We start from the raw sequence: 27,442 nt of genomic DNA, 5'->3' as shown, positions 1-27,442 counted from the left end.
AAAAAACCCCACACTATAGAGTGCTAAGAAATATACATTAGAAGATTATAAAATTAATAAAAACTAAATGACAGCAATGAAACATGGGAGATGTTTACATTCCTAAACATTTCATTTATAGCTTTTAAACAGCATTACAGACTAAGTTAAAAAAAATGCAACCTTTCTTGGTAGGTTTGCAAGTTATTCAAGCAATGTCTACTGAAAGGCACCTCTGAGAATTTCTGTTTCAACAGCTAAAACTTAAGTCTTATCTGGAAAAGGATGGCAGCATAAAACCAAGTATGTAAATACAGTTATACAGTTTAAAATTCTTAGTGCATATCAAAACATAAAAGCTCTTTGCTCCACTCTCCTTTAAACTGGCATGTATGGCTTGCTGCGAGATGTACTTGATCTAGCCTGGAGATTGGTGTGCTACCTATGGTGGAAGTGTACTGTTGTGAAAAGAAACATTACTAGGGAAGCAGTAGAACATTTCTTTTCCATGGCTACATTCCTGGGGATGCAAGATAGTCAAAACAAACCCAACTGTCACCACTAGCACACCGACAGCAAGAAGGAGGCAGGATATGAGGTTATCTGAATGGTTCCATCGCTCTTTGGACAGCCTTAGATAACACGCTGTTGGGATGATAAAAACAAGTGGGGTAGCACTCAGAACTCCCTGTGTGTGGGAAACAACAATAGAAAAAACCCTCATAAGTATGTATATTTAGAGGTGAAGAACAAAAACCTAGATTTTTAAATGGTTGTGATTAGATTGATGTAACAGTAAAGCCAGAGAATAGAGGCCTTTTCCAGTGTTGCTATATGGAAGACTTTTTTCAGAGTCACAAATAACTTGCAAAAATATCTGTAAAACTACTTGAAATAATTCAGATTTATTTAAATGCTTTTGCTTTGGTGATACAGAATAATATTTTATGTTGCAAGTACTATTAAATCTGATTACCAGAAGTTTCTCAGCTTCAGAAGTACAGCAAAAGTGCAAACATAATGGTTCTGCAATACTGTAACTGACTTAAAATATTTAAGATCATTCCATGTAGGAGTCTAGATATAATACTGCCTTACAAAAAAAAAAAAAGTGGAAACATCATGTAGCAGTTCAAAGAATTCAGATCAATTTCTGCATTTATGACCTGATTTAGGTTTACTTCCCTATGAAAGCAAAGCTCCCTTTGAGAGAGTAGAACCTCCCCTCTTATTAAAAATTCAGCTCCTATTTAAATGCTCTCTTAGATAGGGACAGATAAAAAGCACCTGTTTAAATGCTTCTTACAGTAAAGCCACTGCAGATTAACATTTGTGTTACATGCCAAAAGAGAGCATTTTTATGCAGAAATTTTGAATGTTTACTTTGTCACATACTTAACACTATGTTTCAACTTAATTATGGTGAGGTAGTAATCCAGCCTACTGAATATCTTTGCATCATTGTTTGTACAAACTTTTGTATATTTTTATGGTAGAACCTGTTAACAGTGATCAGTACAGACATCAAAAATAGGCACACGCACAAAGCATCTTCTTCATAAAACCCAAGATTCTTAAGAAAGTGAAGCAACACAAACCAACATCCCAGTAAAAGAATAGCACAGCAAAATCCGTGGACCCTTGACTCCCATATGACTGAACAGTTTCCCTGGGGAATTACCACAGGGCAAAAACAATGGCTTGTGTTTTGTTTTAAAACCAGAAAGCAGGGAAAAAGTAGTGTAGAGTCAGAGAAACAGCAGCAAATGCCATCTGTGGTGAAGAGCCAAAAGACAGCTCTTCTGCTGGGCAGAAAGCCTGCTAAGAAGACAGACCATCTTTCTTTCACAGGTAAAGACTGCCTATTCATTTTTCTCTACTGGTGGATATCAAGACTGAACAATCTTTCTAAGCGCAATGATTACATCCAATAAATATGCACAGCTGTATTGTCAAATTCTCTCTCAAAAAGGAAAAAAAACCCCACAAGATACGAGCTACCCACTCAAATGCCTGGCTATCAACTTCTGTTTGTAACTGAATCAAGCTATCAATCAGCTTGACTATTGAGTAATTGCTTAGGCTTCTCTGGGTAAAAATATTGCATAGATGGAATTTTTGCTTTTGAGTGATTATTTTAAAACAATTTAATTCCAAATAGGAATCACACATATTTAATCATGCTAGAAAGGCTAATTGGCAGTTCTCTGGTGTAAATTTATTCTTAACGTATTATATGATACAATATATGTAAAACACATATACATATATGGACATATATGGGCATACATAGTTAATTAGGTTCATTACACCAATATTCAGATATTTGGCTGGAATAGGCATGTGTGTATGTATGCACACATTTAAATACTTTTATTGGTGTGTATATATACACACAGGTGAATTTTCTGCACTTGTAATGTAAAAACAGAGGGAAAAAAGATGGAAAAGAAATTACCAACAGATGCCATGAATGAGAAATTTTAATGGAAACATGCATCCTGACCAAATTAATAGGAATATTGTTTATTTTGAGCTACTTATAATTTAGAAAGGATTAACTGAGAATAAACTACGTAGGTAGTTATTTTAAATAGAGGGTAATTGGATAGCTTATATGAATATTCAAACCTGTTCTGTAATATTAGCGCAAACAATGACCTGCTAAATCACTGCTACAAAAATCACTCATTACTGCTCGGTTAGCAGATAAACTGCACTGTGGATCAGAACAGTGTACATGTTATCATAATGTACATACAAGTACATGTATCATGTAGCATAAAGAACAACTCCCTCCATTTTGTACCATCGATAAACATGCAATATATGGCTTGAAATTGTCAATGAATGCTTGGACAGGGACTTAAGGAGGCAATTCTAAAATATTTCTATAAAGAAGCAAAGGCCGCCCTTAAAATGTTTTCTCTACCTTCTAACTTTTATATCCTGGAGTATGATATTTCCACATCTTCTTTATTTATTAAAAATAGCTGACCTGAAATTGAAGGTAAACTGTTAAGACAAACAATGTTTATCATAAATAAACACAGGCCCCTGCGAACCTCATGAAGTTCAACAAGGCCAAGTGCAAGGTCCTGCACATGGCTCAGGGCAATCCCAAGCACACATACAGGCTGGGTGGAGAATGAATTGAGAGCAGCCCTGAGGAAAAGGACTTGGGGGTGTTGGTTGCGAGAACCTCAACATGACCCGGCAATGTGCACTTGCAGCCCAGAAAGCCAATCATATCCTGGGCTACATCAAAAGAAGCGTGACCAGCAGGTCAAGGGAGGTGATTCTCCCCCTCTGCTCTGCTCTCGCGAGACCCCACCTGGAGCACTGCGTTCAGCTCTGGGGCCTCCAACATAAGAAAGATATGGACCTGTTGGAGCGAGTCCAGAGGAGGGCCACGAAGATGATCAGAGGGCTGGAGCACCTCTCCTATGAAGACAGGCTGAGAGAGTTGGGGTTGTTCAGCCTGGAGAAGAGAAGACTCCAGGGAGACCTTATCACAGCCTTCCAGTACCTAAAGGAGGCCTACAAGAAAGCTGGAGAGGGACTCTTTATCAGGGAGTGTAGTGATAAGATGAAGGGTAATGGCTATAAACTGAAAGAGGGTAAATTTAGATTAGATATAAGGAAGAAATTCTTCACTATGAGTGTGGCAAAGCACTGGAACAGGTTGCCCAGAGGGGCTGTGGATGACCCCTCCCTGGAAGCGTTCAAGGCCAGGTTGGATGGGGCTTTGAGCAACATGGTCTAGTGGAAGTTGTTCCTGCCCATGGCAGGGGGTTTGGAACTAGATGGTCTTTAAGGTCCCTTCCAACCCAAACCTTTCTATAATAAATGTAGATTGGACTTTTTTTTTTTTAATATTTCCTTTGATTAAATGTACATTCTGTGCCAAAACAGACTGACTTCATCTGGTAAGTCTACTTTGCTAACTAGTAGTCTAGGACTCAAGTAGACTACGTGGCAGTTCCAGCCAACCAAAAAAGTTACATAAATGTGTAAAACTGGTTCAAGGCAGTAAGTGCCTTGTGTGGCCTGCCTGGCAAGCTCCTTCTCTGCTATGAGGCGATACCAGACACAGGAATGTTTACTGGCAAACAAAGCAGTTTCCTCCTAAAATTCATACACTCAGGTTATGAAATTACTCAGTTTAGCTCCCTGTTAAGTCCAAAGCAGGGAAAAATTCCAGTTACTATCTCTGTAGTCCCACTACTACTGGTTCTTTCTTTCTCCCCCCCATCCCTCTTTGTTTTTTGCCACTTTGGCACAAGGCAGTCATTAGGATCTGCCCCAGCGTTCAGTAATTTGCCAACTTCATCAGAAGCAGGGATTAGAGAAAGAAATGCTAGATTCAGTCCTGCAATACAGTTAGGATGACTATTTTAGTGATTTCCACTGCAGCTTAAATACATTAAGTCGTAACCTCTTGCTATATCTCCAGAACTGTTCTAGAAGCCCTCCCCAACGATATGAACTTTACTTCCTGAACTTTCTTTCTCCTTTAATGATCCAATTTTGAAGCAGTGAATAATTCCTTTTTTTCCTACTAACACTTCTACTGACTACTATGTCGAATTACAGAATATTTTCATTAGAGCTGTGGATTTTTCAGAGTTCTGTTTTATAAAAAAGTGATTTATTAAATAAAAGAGTATACAGGTTCACTTACATTCAGCTCTAAAACTATTCCAAGGCAATCATACACTAATGATACACCAGTCGCCACAGCAATGATAACTACTGTCACAACAATATGGAAAACTGTTGAGAGGTTCCCATGGAAAAACACATTGGCAATCACCTGAAACAGAACCACAATTTTAAACCTTAGTTTTGCTCTTTATGTTAACAAACAGCTTATTCCAAATCTTCTAACCTTAGGAAACTAAAAGAATGGGTGAGAATACACTGACTGAACTTTACCTATCTTGCTTCAAGAAAATATCTTTATCCGCTTCCAAAAATAACCCGTAACAAGTATTACTAAAATTGCAGAACACTTGCAAGACTGACTTAGTTATACCTGCAGGATTTAGGGTATACTTACTTTCTTCTCATTTGCCCACTACAGAATAAAAACCAATTTACAATTATTTATTGAACAGATGGATTTCCTAGATAGAGATACTTTCACAAAGCAAAACTAGTAAGCATGATAAATATGCTATTTTTGGCTATTCTCAACATAATAACAACAGTGGCATTTATGCCAAACTTGGAATTTTAAGCAGTCCTGATATTAAGTAATTATTAATATAATATTGGATAATAGTATAATAAATGCAATACGTTATATTGCCAGAATCTAAACAGTACAACTAGTACCTCATACTCATTGCATGTAGCAGGATAGGATATGCTGATATTTATTACAGATCAACCACTGACTTCAGCTACAATATGTATTAATAATGTGAGAATATTATTAATATATATCAACATTGTTAAAGGGAGAATGTAATAAATCCTTACCTCTCTGGTCACAAAACATTCAAGGGGGAACGTCAGAATTACAGTAACTCCATAACAAAACCTTCCAAACGTAGCAAGGTTGTCATCTCTACAGTAGTTTTCAAATATATCTCCTGAGGCATAGCAAAACATCAATTAGTTTGAACTTCATGTCATTTGCGTATTTGCAAATTGAAGTGTAAGTTACTGGAGTTACTGAAGTAATTGAGACTTTCTGATCCCTTCTCCTGACACATATCAAGAAACTGTAGTTACAGGCACAAATTACATCCAGGATGAACTTTCACCTTATCCTGCTAGTAGCAGTGTTTTTATTTTGAGTAGCATTTATCTTTCAAAAATATTTTAACATACACACATTAGAGTTTGTCATGTCATCTTCCCCTTAGCACAGATTTTGTACAAGATTCTGGTGTTTGTTTAAACAGATTCAGAAAGAAAGCTTGTATGTAAAAAGATACATTTCCATTAAAAACATAATTCCTAGAACAACAACAACAATTACACAAGGAAGAACAGGGAGTTACCTATGGAGAACTGCATTTCCCTGATAGTATCTAATCATAGCTGCTAAGCTGCAGTGAAGAATTTCAAATATTCTGACCCCGAAAGCCCATTATAAACATATGGATTATTACCTAGCAAATCTTCTTATATCTAACAACAAAAGCATCGCTAGAGAATTCAAATCATCATCTTCCCTAGCGTTTACCACAAAGAATCTGGAATAATGAATCTCTGAGGCACAAGAGACACTGCAAGATAGTGATCAGATGATCTATCAGGTCTTTTCTACACGATTGCTATACTGTCTTACGATTTACTACTTTTAGGATCACAATGGCTCTGAAGAAGCAATAAGGTGTACTTTAGAGAAAACAGCCAAAAGATTTTGACAGGGGAGACAGAAGGTAAGATGGAACCTGCTTACAGCAGAGTCATATGCTGAGGGAGAGCTGCAGTCAGAGCTTTCTACACTTGAAATATCTGAGCCAGTTTGCACTTAGTCTAGCTACAGTTGCATCTAGGACAGTAAGTTATTCTGCATAAACAGCACCAGAGGCAGGGAAAAAAAAAAAGGACAGATCAACCAGTAACCCCCATCCTACAATTCCTCTGTTCTCAGCTACATGCTGCTGCTTATCAGGAAAGGAAAAAGCTTGGAAGCCTTCTCCTACAATTTGGAACTGCACTATTAAATAACAGAAAATCTGATTGCTTATGAAATGTGTACTTCTGCTGAAGAAGCTAATGCACTGAACAAATTTATGCCTTGTTCTTCTGAAAGCACCTTTTCCACTTCAACAAAATGATGTTAAATAGTACAATGTAGCATTGATTACATATATTTATACATATATGTATATTCATATACCCACAGAGGTGACAGTAGGATTAGTTACAGCAGAACAGCTGTTGTAAAGATAGGAAATATCTCTAAGCCAGAGCTAGGATGCTATATTAGCACAGACAGGAAAAGATACAGGAGAATGTACAGAAATATATGCCAGGCACCCTGTAGAAAAGTCAAGGCAATTTTTGTTCTTACTGCTCTCTGCTAGTGGACCATGTGGCTAAATTATAGATGCTTAGTCCTCAGAAGTATTTTGATTATGGAAGTATTCAAAGGGAACTTTCACTGGTGACGCTTACACTTGGGAATCTGACACCTATTAGCATGTAGCTGACATTTGTAGCCTGTTTTTGTTGTTGGGTAACTACAAGGAATGTCCTAACTATTTCTGTCCAAACATAGTATGATTTTGGCATTTTTACAATCACTAAGATGTCAACAGCAAAAATCAGACAGAAAGGCGGAAATGTAAGGATTACAGCAAGCACCAAAATTGAGGGATCAAGCAGTTTACCTTCTGTGTATCCTGTAAAAGTCATATATCCACATGCAGCAAACACTACACTGATAAAAACAGCGAGTGAGACAGACACATGTGTGACTCGAGACCAGTTCTTTAATGTGGGTTCTTCCAGAGACCCATATATTAAAAAGCTGTTATGGTTGCAGATGAATGCTGAAACACATATGACAGTTAAAGCAAATGTATGAATTCATGCATATATGCATATAAAATAAATTTACAGAGTGTATATTCCAAGGTAGGAGAGAGACAGCACAGTTTGAATCCACTCATTAAATACAAACATTAAACCTGCAATGAGTGGCAAAAGATAAATGACTTGAACTTTTACTTACTTACTTGATTTGATGAAAGTTTGTATTCGTCCTGAGATGATTCTGATTACATTACCCTAAAATGCCACACTGTTTCCCACCCTCCATGCCTCTATTCCACCTCTATTTCCTCGTCCTACTCTTCTTTTGCTTAAGAACCCAACAGCAGTTTTGCGATTTTTTTTTTTAAATCCACAGAGCCATTTGCTACTTTCAGACTTCTATGACATTCATTTTAGGCAGCAGCAAGCATTGGGAGGCCTCAGATTATCACAGCGTTAACAAGAAGTAATATACCAGATCCTGGAGGCAGGAACAGATTTTAGAATGACGATAACGGAGGTGAGTTGAGACTCACCTGAATGGCTCATTGTGAGAAATGGGAAGCAACAGGCACTCCCTAGCAAATGTATACATTGCAGTTGGAGATTTTTCTGTTAGAGGTTATCAAAGAGAACGCAGAACAATCACAGCCTCCTCAGTTTATCAATTAGACTAACCCTATTGGTGCAGGTGTTTTAAGATGACCTGGACAGTTGAGCTGGATTCACGCTACAGTGGCAATAGCCTCTAGGGCTGGATGGGCAATGGATGGGGATAATGTCTTAAACCATAGCAATTAGATTCATATGGATGACTCAAAGTCAATTTCATTTTTTTCTAAACCAGCTTAACATGAATATAAAAAGATTACAATTAAAAACCAGCAATTTCTAGGTCCAAAATTTTAAATAAAGTATTTTCTTACAGTTGATCTGAATATTGAAAATACAAAAAAAATTACTTACCAAATGACATCACCCCAATGGCTTGTACTGCATTTGATTTTGCAAATATCCATGCATTTTCTGATTTGGGTCTAAAACAGACATTTGTTTTAATAGATTATCCTCTTTTCAACTATCAGTTATTAAAAATAACTTAAAATACTATGCCGTAATACAGAACTGCTAGCTGGATCTCCATAACTTTCTGAAGTAAGCCACAGTGTTCATCAACAATAAGTTGAAACTAGGGAGATACCCTTCTCACCTCCTTTGTTTTGATTAAAGTATCTCTGTAACCAGTTTTTACAGCCAAAAATGTCAGCCTGTTTTAGTGACCAGTTTTGTAAATAAACTATTCAAGTCATCACATACCAAGAAACAGCAACAGGGAAGGTAAAAGCTGTTACTGATTCTGACTAAGGTTATCTCAACCCAAAATCTCTTCTGACTATTTAGAGACAATTTCTTCCTTTGAATTTGCACATGTAATCCATTCAGTCTAGAGATACTTTTTTCCTAGGCTACAAATCAAGCAAGGCAGTTAGCCTTTCTTTACACCTGTTCCAGCTAGTACTCATAGTAAAGGGATTCTGCTAGTTCCCAAAGGAGTGATAAAGTGTAAGAGAGTATATGGAGACTTTTATAATCAGGCAAGAATGTAATATGCCCCACATCTGCTCCCCTAAGATATGCCCACAGTTTTGGACCTGTGGTAATTCTAATTCTTTGAGGAGGACCACAGAAAACCATCAGCAAACGTTGTTAAAATCCATCTGATGCATGAACTTCCTCTCTGAATAAAGAGCCAAAATGAAGGAAAGGGGAAGGACATGAAACATCCTTTTCCAGAACTACAATTTGCTAAAAATATCAAATTAAATTCACAAGCCAGTTGAACATTATATTTGTAATATTAAAGCACAGACAAAGGAACAGTACAGAGAAGCTTGCTCTTAAAAAGTTGGCTGCTGCTAACTTTGATTGCTCTGTTTTTACTTAGAGGGAAAGCTGCTGCCACCTGAGGCCTTAGCTACTATTTTCCTACTGCCCTAGAAAGCAGTATGGCACTCACGCCAGTTCTGTGAAGGTAACAATGGCAGCTTTGTCTCTCCCTCTATCTGGTGACAACTAGCTGGTTTTGACAGCTGTAGTGGCATATGCTATGCTAGGTTTCATTGCTTTCACATGTTTAAACTCCACCCCCACCCCCTAAAAAGAAAAAAAAGACAGAAAAGATGTTGCTGTTTCCCCTTTCAGAACTGATACCTTACTATTTCTTGAGAGCTCAAATAGTAGTCAATCCTTCCTTTTCCATATTAAAAAAAACCAGATTTACAGTACCTAATGCACATTCAGTTCAGACTTAGAGCACCTTTTTGGCTCTTAAGCTGTGGTTGCTAAGCTTAACTTTGAAGTGAACAGAACCTGAGCATCAAAATCAAGTTCAGTTTTTTGTCCTCAGATGTAGTATATTGTCTTGACTACTGTAACATACTGCTTCTAGTCTTAAGCAGCTGAACATGGCCCTCCTAAAACATTCTCAGACTCAGCATGTACATGTAATAAATACTATGGATGAAATAGAGATATCTAGCATTTGTCTTGTGAAATAGGAATTCTGACCCACTATAGCTGCTGTAGTTCCTTATATAGAGTATCCTCCCTTAACTTGATGCCACTGATTTCAAATCACTAGAGATGTCTGTGGACAATTCATATTCATAACTTTGAATGTATTATTTTTCAGGAAAACATTCACATCTGAGTGGAAAAAAAAGATCAGTAATATTTCAAAATAAAAATAGAATATAGAAAGCTAACATTACAACTGTTCCGTTCTGTAACCACTAGAGGTCAGCTTTGATATCAAACATACAGAATGAAAATTTGTTTTATACTATCCTTTGACAACAGTATTTGTGAAAGTCTCCTTACTCCCTTTTCTATTAATAATTAACACTTAGATTATCTAATACCATATAAACCAAAATATTTTTAAATTGCACAGAAATAAAGAATGCTTTTGTCTGAAACACATTTAATTTCTGTGAAAATGGTACATCTTGTGCAACAGTATAGCTATATTATAAGCTCCTACCAAAAAAAAAAAAAAAAAATCACAGGAGCTAGTTTTCCCCCTGCACAGTGTTAGCTTATGCGCTGGCAATATGCAATAGACCAAAATATAGCTTTGCTTTATGGATGAATGACAAATCAGATTAGGAGTATTATTGGGAGGGGAAAAATCCAAAAAGAACAAAATCCTGCTTATTTAGCAGCCTAAGAAGATAAATTCCTTCCATTCTAGTTGCAGAATTGAGGAAGAATTTCAGATCCATGATTTGAACACTACCAGCAGATTGCAATGTCATACAATGCACGTTGGTACAGATGACATATGAAACAGTGTATGACTATTTCTTACAGTAAGTCATATACTCCTGCATGTGTTTTGAAAAACATTTTCATACCTTGGGAATAGAGGGATCTCGCACAGATGTGATACATAAACTACGTGAAAGCAACACAGTAAGAAATTTCATTTCTGAGCATTTAGAACTAAGAGTCAACAGCTCTAGAGTTGTGACCATATCAACAACAAATCACCCCGAAGTCCAGTCTGCAGGACATACAGACTTATGCAAAGCTCCTGGAAAAGGGTGCAGGTGACATGAAAGTGTCTATATAAAATAAGACTTCAGACTGGGAAAGAGAAAATTGTGTCAGAAACAGTAGCTGTTAGTTACGGAAGAGCCATACAGTGAATAATCACTTAAAATGACTCACAAGACAAAGGGCACCTAATGGAAATATCAAGTGTCAAGGTAGACATACATACATTCATATAAATATATGCATCTGTGTAGGCAGATGCATACACAGGCTGAAGGAGTCTATCACAAGAATACCAGGTAATACTGTACCTCTTCTGATTCTTCAATCCTGCTGTTACTGTTCAAGATGGTTTGGGGGTTTTTTGGGGTTTTTTTTTTGAGAAGGACCTTTGTTCTGACCAGTTTGACCTACACTCTTGTTAGGAATTGTCAGGGGAAGATTTTAACTACTGCTCATACAAGAACAGCAGTAGCTGCGAATATCCATGAATGACAAAAACAGTTTGCTTACTGCTCCTCACTCAGTGTAAAAGAACACAGGCTATGCCTGAATGAACACAGTTTTTTCATGCTGCAGAAGTAGTTAGATGACACACAGTGAAAGTTAACAGAAGAAATACATCTGTGATACTAAATGCACTTGTTGAGAGCTGTACCGTCTATCATATATAGTAGAATGCTACTTGTAACATGAAGTAAAAGCTGAGAAGTAATATAACTGTGATTCTTGGAACAAAAATAATAAAAGATTGAACAAAAAGACATTCCAAGGGAGATCCCAGACAGGAAAAAGTCTCAGCTGAAAGTAAGACAACAGCAAGACAGACCGATAATAAGAAATGTCTGTAGGAAGGCAGTGAAGCCTAGCAATGAAGAAAGCCTAGAGGTTAAGACAATGACTCTACTCAGTCTTCAGTATACTTAAGGGAAAGTATAGCATAATAAACATGCTAGCGAGTTTAAAAAAGTTTTGAAAATATTCGTGTTTATATTGTCCCGGTTTCAGCGGGGACAGAGTTAACTCTCTTCTACACAAGAACAGGGGAAAATTAAAAGAACAAATGAATCAGGCAGAGGTTAAGACCTCCTAATGGGGTAAAAGGCATTTCACATCCAGATCATGAGTAAGAGTTGGGCAAATTTGTTTGGCGGTCTAAAACAGTGTATCTTCTACGTCTTGTAAAACATTTACAGTATAATATTCCCCATCTTAAGATCCATGCTATGCAAAAATCTTTTCTGTCATTTATGTAGAAATGCTGCCAAATATAATACAGCAGCAGAGTGCATCAGAAGCAAAATAACTTTAAGGAGGGCAAGAGAAACATATGACCCTGATCACAACCCAGCTTGCAGGTATGAAACGCTGACTGCAAAAAGTTAATTTCTAGAGAGGAAACAGAGTTATATGTTTGACAGGGGAGCTACATGTTGGAATAAGCAAAAGACTTCCATTGTTTTGGATTGAAGTTCAGTGACAAACCACCAAGTTTAGGTGCAAACTGGCAGTTATCAAAATAACCCAGGAGCACATGGCAGATTAATTCAGGTTTAATTCAATGATTTAGACATTTAGGAAATTAATCATAAAATTTCAATTCAATTCTATTCTAAGGTAAAAATACCTTTTTAGGTTTTGTTTAAACTTTAAAAGTTTAAAGATATTGAAAAAGTTTATAGATGCTGAATATAACTTCAATCAGTATAATGGAAAGAAAATAAGTAATGCTCACATCAGCCTTGAATTTTATATTAATCAAACTCATCTTGGTTGTTAAAGAACACAGACGAGGCAAAGCTGTATGTCAGCCTCACTTAGTTACAGCTGCTTTAACTCCTCTTTGTTCCTTAATGAACTACTTAGCAGTTCTGTAAATATATGATAGCTTAGTTTTATTTTTTAATTTCATCACACATTAAAGTTTATCTTTGCTTACTACTGGATTATTTACATGAAGGAAAGAATCAACTTTCTACTTTCAAGTTATTTTCCTGAACACTTGGTGTTTCATCCCTGTGATCAGCTGCCAGTTGAGTAATTCTCACATCCTATTTACATGTAGCAGATGCTCTTGAAGTTTTTCCTAGAGATTTATGTATTATGCAGACACTGACATCATGACATTCTTTCCAAAAGAACACCAAATTAAAATGATCCATCTTTATAAGCTACATAAAATATTGCTTTTTACAGCAGTGGATGTTAGTTTCAGCTTTGAAGCATGAAGTTATTTTATACAGTATTAACATACTGCACATTTACAGTCTGAGATAATTCTAACCCATTGTTTTTGATCACAGTAGAAAAATACTCAGCTATAAGCAGGTGGAAATAAAGTAAGGAACGGATCATCAAAATGTATTTTTATCCAACATCTTAAATTATTGAGAGTAAACTCTGGGTCCAGAACACTGGATTTTATCTGCAGGTTCATTATGTCCTTCAGGCAACAATAATCATATGGATGATATTAATCAAAAGCAAAACTGGGGGGGGGGGAGTATCTCAGTTTCATATTTGTCATAAGAGGAAATAAATTAAACCAAGTAATCCCTCATCATAAATACATTTTTTTTTCCTGAGAAATAACAAGAAAATAACATTCCTATAATGTCCCTGGACAACCCACTCCACTCCCAAAGCAACTAAAAAATAAATAAAATAAAAATACAACACTCCGAAGACTTTATAATCGCTGTTTTTCAGCCTACTGTTTCAAGCACATAAAATCATTAAAAACAGTAATAATGTTTTTGTTTCGCTGATGGTCTAACACGTTGTAGAAAGTTTCTAGGAAAGATAATATTCTCTGTTGTCCAAGTAATAGATATAATTTTCAACTAGAACATGGATTGCATTTAAGCAAAAAGACAGTTTTATCATTCCCAGATAATCTTGTTGTACCTCTCAAAGGGAAGGAATCTTCACTTTGAAAAATCTAAAGGTAAGTGAAAACTGATTACTACTCAGAAAGTAATTATCAAAGTGGGAAGATATCTGAACGGGATTCCAGTGGAACCTGACCTGAGTCCAGCACTTTTGAACGTCTTCAGCAGTAACTTGAATGATGGAACAAAAAGTAAGAAGCATCCTTAACAGAAAGCATGAAATGTGCAGTTAACACAAGCATGCTAGAGAACAGGGTGAAAAAAAAAAAATCATGAATATGTTGGTAAATGGAGAAATCATCTGATAAAGCAGTATTCAATTCTGTAATGACAAATTCCACAGTTGTTCAGGGGAAAAAAAAGGCTTCACGAGAACAGGGCAGGGGGGAACAAGCAAAAAAAAAAAACCCCAAACTTCATGAGAACAGAGCAAAAGAAAGGAAAAATTGCCAGCTCACAGTTCTGCAGAGAAGGGCTTGGTGCTTCTATTAGACTGCAAACTCAAGGCACGTCCACAATGTCATGCTCCTTCCAAAGAGGCAAACATCAAACTAGGTTACATAAACAGGAGCATGGCAATCCCCAAAAGATACACTTGAAAGGGACCTCAAGACACTTTGCATGTAAGACACATCAATCTTTCTTCTCTGCTCCTCAATGGGAATACCACAGGCAGCTGGGGCACCATGATCTCACTTTAATTTGCAGAGAACTTAAGGCAGCCATTGAGAATGATCAGTAGCACAGGACATGACAAGAGGAGAAACGCTAAAAGAATTGTGTTTGTTTAGTCTATAGAAAGGATCACCACAGGGGGACAAGTTACAGCTCTTTACAGGTGTTTTTTAAGCATTTGAAAAAGAATGAACAGTTTGCTGTCCATATCCACTGTGGTTAGGCCAAGAAGCAACCAATGTGAAATGCAGTAAGAGAGACATACGATACACATTTAGGAAGAATTCGTAAGAAAAGGCTAGTTAAGAACTGGAATGGGAAATCATGGAATTGCCAAAAACAAACTAGACAATCACCTGTCAGCAATGACAGGCATACAATCAGTTCTGCTGTGTAACAATGGTAGGGATTAAATACTCTCTTGGCCCCATCAAGCCTCTATCTAGGATTGTACCAATTCTTTTCCTATATGACAGATCTGAGGACTGTGTTTCATAATCATGGGTTTTTTACATCTCTTTGAAAAATACAATAGAAGTTGGAGTTTAATAAGGATTCACAGTACACACATTACTTACTTGTTTCACTTGTTATAATACTATGATGGGACCCATATTAAAATATATTAGTGTTCTTTATTCTCATTGCAAAAAAAGAGATGGCATACCATTAACAAAATATTAGAAGAGGGTTTTAATAATTGAAGTATATGTCTATTTCTAATTGTAAAATACGAATAGTAAAAACAGACATTGACAGAATGTTTGTGAGGCAAAAAATTCTGATTAACAGTTTATCAATTTGCTAGATGCATTTTTGAAAACAAGAAGTATAAAGGCAAAAATGGAAGTCTCTAAAGAATTAAAAAGTAAAACTTCAAGAATCACTCAAAACCCAACATTACTTATTGTAAGAAAAAATAAAACCATGCATTCCGTATTTTTCAATGCATCACAACTGTTGAGAAGAATGTTACCATGGTAACAAGGTCATCAGTAACCATTATATATAGCTTCTTCCTTTTTTGACAGGGGATTTTGAGATTACCCTTTCAAATACCCCTTTAACACACAGTATGAAAAAGACGTTGCTTCAGCAAGATGGTGGGGGGAAGTCCCACACTGTTCTGAGTGCATCATTTTATGGATGACAGACAACATCATCTGGTACAACTTTAGAAACTGCTATGCTAGCCATCTTCCTAGCATTAAACATGAATACCCTGCAATTAACCCACATATCACAGCAGTAAGACAAATGAACAATTACGCATAACACTGCTGAAACAATCACGGTGGACAAATGGACTTCTTAAAGAAACATTAGAAATACTATATAAAACTATTTCAATAAATAAAAAAGCACATTCAGAAATAGAGTGTGTTGTCTTTATTAATATATCTTCACATTTAAAGTATAAGGAAAAAGGCAGACCTTCTAGGCCATAAAGATAATAGATTCATAACACTTTCTTGCAATAAAAATATTGCCACAATACGTATTCATGTGTACTAAATTGTCTAGAATGCTCCTATGTTAAATACTACTTTCAGAGTATGAGTGCTGGAAAACAGTTTTGCATACTTATATGGTTGTTTTCTCAAATGACAGAATAAAGTTTTTATTATTGTGTTCTTTTTTCTTTTCTTTATTTGTATTCAATTTTTATTATGAAATCATTTTATTAACAGAAAAAGAAATATTCCTAAAACACTATCTATTTTAAGATTGCAAATATAGGCCATCTGACAATAATGGACAAAATTAAAGATTTTGCAAATGACAGACAACCTCACATGCCCATTCAGGAGCCACCTGCTATTAGCCATATCACCCACAATTTTGAATTAATCTGTAGTTTTTTTGAGACTTTTTCTAAATTTACTTCTGTGCAATAGAAGAAAAAAAAAGGATTAAGTAAGTTTTAGCAGTTCATTTTGTATTACTGTTAATACAGATTTATTTTTTCAATTATCTATCTCTCCCAAAACAGCCATGTTCCAAAACTATGCAAATACATGTAACAGTGAGATAACAGATTACATACGATGAAAAATTCACTTTGTGGCAAGTGTAAGAATACTCACACTTGTGGACTTAATGTTACTGTTCTCACCATCACAATAATCAGGATGACAATGGTTAAAATCAGAGAAATAAGAGATACCTGTAAAGGTAAAAACATGACTTCAGTCAGTAAGCTGCTGAAAGGTTGTCCTCTTAGCAGCATAATGTACTTTTTTTATAAAAGAATAATTAACAATCAAGTAAAGTTCTAAATATCACGTCAAATATTCATAATTAGAAAGCTTGTCCTATATCATCATCTTTTAATTTGTTATTCTTTTTGAGTAACTAGCCAATTGCAACTATTTGTCTAATTTTAAGTGATACTGCCATTTAAACATTTCTAATCAACAGTGCTCAGCATTTCAAGATCAGGCCTATATCACCCAGTGCTTTACAAGATTTGAGTTCTACTAGCAGTAGATGGAAAGATTCCAGCGATTCATATGGAGACCAAAGTTTTGCTTAAACTATTCCAAGTTTTCCGATATTTCTTGGGACAGAAGACAGTCTGAACTTCTAAAATATTTAACATGCTCTAGCCAGATATAATTGAGTTCAAATACATTAAGTTATGACTGGCACTTATTTTCTAACGGCATACAGAAAAGTAAACCAAAAATCAACTGCTATTATGATTTACCTTTCCCAGTTTTGCTATGTCTCGATATAAAGATATAGGCAAGGTAAAGATGATGGTGGTAAGAAGAATTATGAAGTGACGGTCAGTAAGCACATTGTCTGGTCCAACTAAAGCAAAAAAGAAAATAATTTATTTCTCTAAGACTGACATGAGGAACAGATTAGGTACATTTGAAAGGCTAGGAGTAACAAACTCTGATGTTGACCAGACTTTTATCTCCTTTACTCAAGCTAAATAACACTGAAATAAAGACTAGGCATTAACTAACCTTGAGGAAGCCATACACAGCATGTGCATAATTACAAGAATTCTGCAAATTCAAACCAAATGCATAACATATGGGATGTATTACACCAAACTTTGGAAGTCTGGCATTTCTACATACAGATTAGTATTAATTTCTTTCATCATGCCTGGGTCAATTTTGGCAAACTGCAAGTAAAACATTCTACTACTTTTGCCATTTACTCTTGAGGCTTTTTTGACACTGTATGTTGACATCAATTACTGTGCTGTTGAAGATAAGCAAATTCTTAAAGAACAATCCTAAAATAAGTTAATTTTGAGGTTTCTTTTTAAGCACCTCCTTTCTTGCTGTCAGCTGGCTTCCACTTGCAAAATACAGATTACCATGTGAAGGCAACAATAATGTTATAATATTCCCTGCAATCAGTGGGATTTATTTGTATAACTGGTGGTTTTTTCAAGCCAATGACAACTTAAAATAAAACATATTTCAGTTTCAGTCAGGCTACCATGAATCATGGGCTTGAATGAAAGCTTGCTGAATAATTACGGCTGGAAAGCGACTGGCAATTGACATGGAAAGTCTGTGTTCAGTTCCCTCTCTTCTTTGGGAGACTATAATGCTTTCCCACCTCTTTCCAGGCAGGCATTCTACCAGCCAGGTGAAAAGATGTGCCATGCTGGGCGTTCCTCCTATTACAGAAGTTGTATTGTATATAAATTGTTAGGTATTCACTGTCACTATCAACCTGATCAGGCATTCACAGAACAACAGAGTGTGACAGTTAAAACTACATCCACACCTTGCAGGCTTCACCTGCTGAAAATCATAGTCCTCCTGTGGAAATCAAACAGTTCATACAAATACTAATTTCCACTTCATTATGGACATGTTCTTTTTAGTTTAATTTCCCAGTGAAGAATGTTTTAACTTAGCTGGCTTTGTGCTAAAGTAGATGGCAAACATGCACACAAATTGCTCCACTGATTCTGCTGTGAAAACTTACAGCAGAGGAAGGGTAACAAGTGCATGAGTTAAAAAGCTCAAAATGCCACATCTGGTTTTGCAGTGAATATCTAAAAAAAGTTACACATGCAGCTCATGACCAACTATTACAGATATGTTTAAGTAAGCATTAAATCCAGTATATTATTTGCAAGTAATCCAGAATTATTCACTAGATAAAGTGCAGTTTCAGTATTCAAATGGTTATTATAGGAAATATCTAAAAAAGATAACAAAATAGGATGACCTTGTAAATATACCACTGTAGAAGACTCCTTCTATTTGCTTAGTATTTCATTGAAGCATGTGGTCTCTTCACTGACACTGAGTCCAATGATAACCAAGGACTAGGATTCATAGGTTTTATTTCAGAAAGACTTATTAAAAAACACCAAAACACAAAAACCACTCATAAAAATATGCTTCAAGTTCTTAACTTGAACTACATATAAGAGTACTTTAGAAGCAAAGTAACAGGTAATCCCTAGATACTTAGGCTATACTCCTATCCAATACATTTTCCCCACTCTGCATTTTTTAAATGCATCTTACCTCCAGGTATTCTCTGAAAAACCTTAGTTAAAGTGTCTCCTGTTATTATGTTGTAACTGATCATAGCTTAAAGAAAATAAAAATTTTTGTTAGTACAAGTCAAATATGAAATATTTGATAAACATTTCATACACATATTTTGTAGACTTCAGGATTATATGCCACTATCCCTCTTGTATGAATTCTGGCTAGCACCAACAACTTCTAAGTTTCAGGTTTAAAATAAAGCTAAAAAAAATTCTTTAATGCTCTCCTTTATTTTTTATCTTTTTTTTTTTTAAACAGGTACAACCTAAGCAAGAATCCAGTCTGATAAGCAAGTCCGTTGTGCCAACTTGCCATATAAACTTACTTCAAAAGAGGAAAAAAAGGCTTTTTAAAATTGTTTCTTTCTAACAGCAATTCTTTGTCAGTTTATTTTCAAATTCTTGTTTCTATTTAGTAAAGTTCCTGTGTTTGTTAGCCTAATAATCAGTCCTGCAATCAAATGCACAGGACTTCATAGCTCATGTAAAAAGTTAGCAAAATCTTTAAACCAGAAGAAAGGAGGAGAAAACAGATTAAGATACCAGATATGGACTTCCATTCCATCCTCTCATTAATAAGAACTGTGGCCTTAACATTCATATTTCATTCTTATCTTATTCTACACTAGAAGTGTGTATATGTGTGCGTGTGTGTATGCATATACACAAAATATAGTTATATACTCATGTGGTTTTCACCATTTAGACAGCATACATACAGGTATTGACCTTAACTAATGCATATTCACTGTTGTGAAACTGTAAGTCACCAACACTACTTATAGAAATAAATTCAAGCACATACATATGCGTAACTAGTTCTATGGTAAGGACTGAGATCTTTACAATTCTTTTTCATATTCTCTATGAAGTAGTAATTATACTCTTTTTAAAGTCAACATGTGTAACATTGTTGCCTGCAGTAACAGTAACTTGACTCCCTTAAAAATCTTGGCTACCTGTAATAAATTCAGACTGATTATTCCCAAAGCAGGAATTTTGATATGGGACTCTATGGTCACCGAGTCCAGACTCCCGGTATCTCAAGTCACCACCTCTTGTAGCCCCACATGTGAAAATATCAAGCTTATTTAAGATTTGATTTAATTATGTTACTGCTGTAGGGGACAGATTCAGAATATCACTTTATTTTAAACTTCTGGTGTAATTAATTCCTACCCAGATTATACCTGTTTGTTCTTTTACTATTCCTTCTTGAAAGGGGTCTTGACTGCCCAATTTCCTAGTAGCTCATTGGATACGAGGCTGAATTAACGCTTTTGAAGAGCAATGACTGCACATAATATTCAAGCAAGATCTGATCAGTGGCCTCTCCCATGACAGTAATACTACATCTTTGGAAAAATATTAATCCAATATACTCCTAAAGACCTATTTTCCTTTTGTTTCAGGCACATCACCTTTGTGCTCTATTACTCATTCTAGAACAGAATCTCTTCTTTGCTATTGGTCATAGCTACTTTTGTCAATTTTTAAGTGTGTGATCACAAATTTCTCTACCGTTACATTTCAGTTCATTTCTATTATTCTGGTCCTCCAATTCATTGCCTTGTTCCTCAGTCATTCTTCTGCCAAGTAATTTTTTTTTTTTTTAATAGGAAAGAGGCATATACAGTATATTCTTTACAGAGTTCTCAATATTTAACCAGTGGAAGAATGAGGTAATGTGAAAAGGTTTGTTATTTATAAAACTTAAAACATTTATATTTTATGTGATCTTACCAATAAATGGATATAAAAATTGAAGAGTTGAAAGAATTAGATAACCTACAAGACCATATGTTTTTCTGACCAGCTCCTGGTAGGTGTTGGTACTGGAGAGGTTTCCTCCTTTGATCAGTAATATAATGGAATAATCTGTTAAAATATAAAATTACTGTTAAAGACAGTATGAACCAACTTGTGGTTGGTTACTGCTCATCTTTTTCACTCCTTAAAAAAAAAAGTCTGGAAAAAGGAAAACAGTGGCACTGGGAAGAGCAGGGATGAGAAATCTCACAAAGGATCTCAGTCCACCAAACCCACGAGTTACAGGCTCATATTGGAAGGAAATTCCAGCTTTCCCGATTAACGGCAGCAGAAACAGACTTATTTTCATTGGTTTCCAGTATGGTCAAAGGGAACAAGAACTGTCACGAGCACCAAAAAAGCAAAAGTCAATTAATAATGCAGAGGGCTCCTGAATGGATGGAGCATTTGATTATATCCTGAAAGGGGGTAAAATGCAATGACTGCCTGTGTCATGGTGCTAGAACTCTCAATCACTTTACTCAGCTATTTATCTAAGTTTGTGAAAGATAAAACCTAGTTAGTATTTTGTGTCTTCTCTGTTGTTTATGATAAAACTATTATAAACATTTTTATTGGATACTTTTAAAATAAAACACACACAAAGTAATTTTTCCGGAAAACCATGAAAGCAACGTGCCTTGAGACAGAGCTTATGTCACAGGCGGACTTACTCCCAGATTAAACCTCAACTTTTTATGAAGGACAGTTCAAAATATTGCTGTTATGTCAAGCTATGCTTTAGTATTCGTTTGAGCACCATGGGATTTTCCAATCCAGATTAGTTACAGGACAGAATTTATTACCTTTGTGCAGATGTCTTGACAGATAGTAGCTAGACCTCATCTATTCCTCATCTGGCTTTCACTTAGCTTGTAATCTATGCTGCAATAGGAACAGTTCCTTTCTCTGAACAGTATCGGTGTTTATCATCTTCTGGGGATGACTAAAATTACAAAATTTTCACAGTCTTTACAAAGGAGATTTCTACCATTTGTTAATGTGAAAGCCAATCCAGAGATTCCCATGATCATATGCAATTCTTACACAATATATACTCACTTACACTATAATTGGGAGCAGACAAAAACAGAAATACAGAATTGTTCATTATCAATTATGTTGTATATTGAGCTGATCTTGTACAAGAAATATTACATCTTTGTAGCAAGGCATCTTAGAACCACAAAACTTGAAAAAGATTTATCGTTAAATGACGTAAAATTGTGTTTGTCTGTCAATCTAGGACTACACCCAGGGTAATTCAAAAACATCCCCCAAAATGAAATACAGTAAGAATTGCTAAGTAACAACTATTCGCCAATTATTCAGAAAAACTACGGAAAATAAATGCTAATGTTACATACTTAGCCCATACTTTAAATGCTACAAGTCAAAAAGTTGTAACTATAGTTATAATTTGCTTGTGCAAGATATATTGAGCCACATCTTTAACGTAATAAAATGCTGAGTTTAATTCACAGGTTCTGGGCCTATGGCTCTAAAGTCTTCAAAATACTTACGAATGCAAAGGACAAATCAGATTTCCTACAGAAAAGTAACTGAAATTTCTGAGCTATGTTTATGATATGAAATCATTAATGTATTTTGCCATGCACCATAGAGAAAATTTTCCATTCATAAGGAATATATTCCTTATGTTATATTACTCTCCAGTCAAACCTCAATCATTTATGCAGACCCTTCAATGATATTTTAAGCAATGAAAAGCATCAACTGCTGCTCAGCATATGGGTAACAGAATTTGTGCTATTCATGTTGACTTGGTTTGTCGTTTTAAGACTTGAATCCACAGAGTCTTTACAAAAATAGTCCTTTGATGCCAATGGATTTACTTAAGTTTATTTACCATGTGATTTCAAAATTTGTCCCTTTTTGAAGGTAAATCTATTATTTTTTTGATGAATGATAATTAAATAAAATACTCAAAATCATACTACAACCAAAGGTTTTCATTCTGTGGTATATTTTAAAAAATTGATATACAATCCACTCAAGGATCAGTCTCTTAATTAGGGTAAAAATAGTGGACTAAAACAGGTGATTATGAGGCACAAGTAAGATCTATTCTTCCAAATGTCACCTTGACCTAGTCTAAGAAACTAGGCTTTACAAAAACAAAATGCACACAAAAAGCAGCTTTATGTGTTGTACAGTATAATTCTCTACTTTTACTAATCTGCTCAAGGGATTAGTGAGGTAAGGAAAAAATTTGTCATAGATATGCTTGTTTAAGGTATCATTAAGCTCAAGTCAGCTAAACATTGCAAGACTAATTTTCACTTTACAACAGAAACTGCTTTTACAGTACCTGTGATATAGGCAACCCCAAATAAAAGCAGTACTCCTAGTGGAAAACCAGCTTCCTTCATTGAATATGGCAATCCTGCAAATAAGAAAAGGAGAGATTATAGAAGAACCTTTCCAAATACTTATTTGTGACAACCAAAATAAAGAAATATTCAGATTAAAAAAAATGCTCTCGAGCTCCCAAATTGGACCAGCATGCTTAATAACAAAGAGGCTATAGGGTACTTATCACTGTGAGATGTGATCTCAGCTGACACCTCTGCATTTTACATAGTAAGCAAATAAAAATAGAGAAAAATCCTTAGGAACAGCAGCACAAAGTAAGACAACAGTGTTATTCTCCAAACTGGATAGTCATGCATGTATAAACAAGGCTGAACACAGGATAGTGAAGAAAAGTATACTTACCTATAATGCCTGATCCTATGATAGAATTGATAATGTTAAATCCAGCTGATGCCAGATCACTGTTTCCTCCTTTTTTCCTGGGCTTACTAACAAGGGCTGTTCGGTCATCTGTTTCTACCTATTTCAGGAAGACAATGATACTATTATACATGAGAAAAATAGGTGAGAACAAGGATTTTACAGATAGTCTATTCAAGATTAAAAAAAAAATGGTCATAGACTCAGATTTGTAGAGGTATTTTGATAACTAAATCCCATTTTTTTCAGTGAGAAATCAAAGGGGTGTTAGGCATCTAATTCCTGTATAAGTCTGACCCATAAGTTTTTGTAATTAATTCTTCTCTGAAAAAAAAATAAGTGGAAGGACAGAAATGTATATGAACTCAGAGGTAGGCTGTTAAGCAAAAGAGCTTTTTAGTCATGTTCCAAAGGCAGAAATGTGAATTAAGTATTTTTGAAAATATTTTGGCTAATACGACTGGTCAGTAAAAACAGGCCCCTGAATCAGGGGAATGAAATCAATTTCAAGAGTTACTAGTAAAGTATGCCAACATCTGAAGATGCTGTAATTCAAGGTTTTATCCAGCATTTTAAATATTTGTGCCATCCAATGGTTTAGTTCATTATGAACAGTTAACGACACTATAAAATTGGCTAGTGCCAGAAAGTTTCTGTGGGAAGGTCTGGTACAAACCAAAGTTCAAAGCACAATTTGCAGCCAGTAGCTTCAAAAATTAAAGTTCTTATCTTCAAAAAGCATTTCTTCACAAGCATGCAGTGGTCCTCTCCTCAGATCACCACTCTGCTGTCAGAGAACATTTTAGAATCATGCATTAGAAGGCCAGTATTTTAAATGAAGTCATGTAATCCAAAAGAGGAACATGCATTTAATGAAGAAAATGCCCGCCTGTGTTCTACAAAAGCAAAACATTGTGTACTTACCATGCAAATAAAATCACTATTTCATGGATGCAGGAGCCTATTTCACATATATAGCAGGTACTACAAACTCAGATGCTTGTCACTAATACTCCTGGAAAAAAAGTTAAATGACTGATAAATCTAAGTCATCTGTAGACAGTGGTATAAGCTGACAAGCATAAGAGTGCCTCAAGGAGAGCTACATATTTAAGTGGAATCTTTAATCCTTAAGCAGTACTAACATAAGAAGAGTAATACTGGCTCAGATCAAAGGCCAGCATAGCCTAGTATCCCATTTCTGAAAGTGGCCATGGAGGGCGCCTAGGGAAGAGTATAAGGACATGAAAAATAGATAGTTTAGAATGCATCACTGTCATTCTCTCCTGAAATTTTACTGCACTCTGCTACTTACAGCACAGTACACATGAAATTGCACTGAACTAGAACACTCCAGTTCCCTCTTTTCAGTTGTTACAAGAAAATGAACACAATGTGCATTGTACAGCTCAAAGGCTCTGTCATGAACCCTGGTTCCTTCCCCACTTGGAAGAGACACATTTGAACTGGCAAAAAGGACAAGAATGGGCAACAGAAATTGTGACACAGGTGAAATGGCTCCTGTATGAAGACTAGCGCTCTTGAAGGTGCACTTGGACTGCAGATGGGGAGCGAATGCCTGTTGGGAGGCATGCTAGCGAGCTAGGCAACATGGAAGGCTGTGGAAGACATGAACAGGATGCGTTTGCCTCTCGTAGGGTCCTCTCCCAGGGACTGGCTGCAGGACATGAGACAGCCAGGGCCACCCACTATCGTATTGATAGTGGCGGGCCCACCAGCAGATAGGGTGCTCAAGTTCTGGTCTTCAAGCAACACTGAATTTTAGCTGTGCCAAGCAGCCACAGTTCCCCTACCTCACAAGAATAAGGCCCCCCAGATTGCATTTTTTTCCCTGCGTGGTACCTATGAGTCCTTCTTCCTCATACGAATTAGGCAGAAACTGAACAGAGGTGAAAAAGCCATAGCTGCTGTCAGCACAACCGGGGAGCTGGGCTGAAACGCCAACCCGCCCGGGACGCTTCACACAGCTGGTCGCTATAAAGCCCGCCAAAACCAGCTACGGTGCCCCTCAAATGCTCCCCCCCTCCATCATCTCACGACGACGGGCCGAGGAAAGTAAAGAGGAGTCAGGTGAATGCCGGCAGGCTTGCTGAGCCGCGGGGAGCCGCCCACCTCCCTGCCGCCACTGATCTTAGCCCCGGTACCTGGTGAGTGGCGGCCGGCGGCGGCTCCGGCCCGCCGCGGTCCATCGCCGGCTGCCGCGGGGGAGGCGCGGCGCTTCCCTCACGGCGCCGCTGAGCTGCCGCGGGCCCCGAGAGAAGCAGGGGAGGGAGCAGAAAGGCGCGGCGGTCTCTCCGCGCTCCTCCCGGGCGGGCGAGGAGCGGTGGCAGGCGGACAGCAGCGCGGGCTCCTCTCAGGCGGGCTCGGAAGGGTCCCGCGGCACCTCCACGGGTTTTGGAAAGGCGTGAGCTTATGGGCCTGGCTCGCCCGCGCCCTGCCTGGCACCGTGTCCGCACGGAGAGCTACTGACTCGGGGTCAGGTGCTGGGAGGAGTGCCGAGGCCTCGCACGGGCGGGCGGGCGCTGCCTTGGGGCTGCGAGGCGGCGGCTGAGGGCGCCCTGGCGTGAGGGGGGCGGCGGCCCCTCCTCCGGTCGGTCCTTCATTTGAAACTCTCCAGAAAGTAAGCACTTCTGCCTTGTATTTATGAGACCCCGAGTTTACAAAATACTTGTTTATCCTGAATGCGCGAGGAAAGCTTTCTGTAGGGTGTGTAGCGAAAACGGTCTCTAATGTCATGGTTGCTTATTTGTTGTTGCTTTTCAATATCGATGTTATTTACGAGGCCTTGCTACTGCAGTCATCTTTTTTTCTCCTTAGGGAGGGCAAGCTACTGTAAAGGGTGCTAAGTCTGTAAAACGGGGATAAGTCAGATAAAGAACATACTGGGATTACAGTGAAAGTATAGGAAGAAGCCAAACTAATTAAAAGATGCAAAATTACAGTGCTGAAAGTTTAGTCTGTAGGTACCTTGGTTATCTTGAGCTGAGACCAGGTAGTCTCAGCAGAAACATGCATTGTAAACATAGAACAAGCCACACAAAGAAATTTACATCTTAAACAAAAACATGTAGGAAGTAGTAAGAAATAATAAAAGATTTGAGACATTAGTTTTGTGAAGTATTACTAGACGTAAAATTTGGGGCCTACAAGAGTCAAAAAATAACTTTGGGAACTTACTCCAATTACTGGAGGGCCCCATCAATAGAATGTGGACTGAAAGTTTTCAACAAGATTGAATCATTATGGGAAAAAAACCTGAGAGATGACAACTAAATAGCGGAAGAAAAGAGCATGCTAATTTCCTTTCTATAGTCTTAAGAACTGTTGTATTTGATAATACTTTACTAGGGTAAACTGCAGTGGTTAAAGGAGTGCATGTGCCATGCAGCAGTAATTTTGTCCTTAAAGATCTATGATGCATATGATTTAATATGGAGAACAAAGCGTACATAAAGAGCATATATGACATTTTTGTTCAATAGCTTAAGCACATTAGCTTCAGCTCCTTCAAAAAAAATCTCTAATCAACTCCATCACAAGCTACAAGCTGACATGTATTCTTGTGTGACCAGTCAGATGACATGACTCAGCAGAGAAAACTTTAGAGACCTAAGGTGCAGAGAAAGTTCCTGTGATTTAGTAGCAACGTTTTTTTTTTTCTTGGACTGTACAAAGAATTCTGTGTAAAAACAGGGAATTAAGCTATTTTAAA

General features: G+C 36.8%; 1 protein-coding gene across 1 annotated transcript; it reads right to left on the bottom strand.

The window, feature by feature from the left end:
• Positions 1 to 421: 421 nt before the first annotated feature.
• Positions 422 to 25,892, bottom strand: SLC38A11 (solute carrier family 38 member 11). Its single transcript, XM_050900298.1, has 12 exons — positions 25,875 to 25,892; positions 23,692 to 23,809; positions 23,285 to 23,359; positions 20,887 to 21,021; positions 19,118 to 19,183; positions 17,314 to 17,420; positions 16,691 to 16,770; positions 8,446 to 8,516; positions 7,335 to 7,496; positions 5,467 to 5,579; positions 4,664 to 4,795; positions 422 to 667 (listed from the first exon to the last, which is right to left on the bottom strand). Exons 3-12 carry the CDS (start codon positions 23,343 to 23,345, stop codon positions 422 to 424), a joined length of 1,173 nt encoding a protein of 390 aa, XP_050756255.1. The 5' UTR covers positions 23,346 to 23,359; positions 23,692 to 23,809; positions 25,875 to 25,892.
• Between the last annotated feature and the right edge of the window lie 1,550 nt (positions 25,893 to 27,442).

Source organism: Gymnogyps californianus, chromosome 7 (assembly GCF_018139145.2).
Source record: "Gymnogyps californianus isolate 813 chromosome 7, ASM1813914v2, whole genome shotgun sequence".
NCBI classification, from domain to species: domain Eukaryota; kingdom Metazoa; phylum Chordata; class Aves; order Accipitriformes; family Cathartidae; genus Gymnogyps; species Gymnogyps californianus.
The sequence above is the reverse complement of the archived record's forward strand: the minus strand, read 5'-3'. Positions and strand labels throughout refer to the sequence as shown.

Bases quoted from the DNA above. Each gene is read 5' to 3' on its own strand.
- SLC38A11 (XM_050900298.1), bottom strand. From the start codon at position 23,345: ATGAAGGAAGCTGGTTTTCCACTAGGAGTACTGCTTTTATTTGGGGTT. The intron at 21,022-23,284 runs GTACTGTAAAAG...ATATTTTAACAG, and splicing joins TGGGGTTGCCTATATCACAG to ATTATTCCATTATATTACTG. The intron at 5,580-7,334 runs GTAAACTGCTTG...GCTATGCCTCAG, and splicing joins TTTTACAGGATACACAGAAG to GAGATATATTTGAAAACTAC.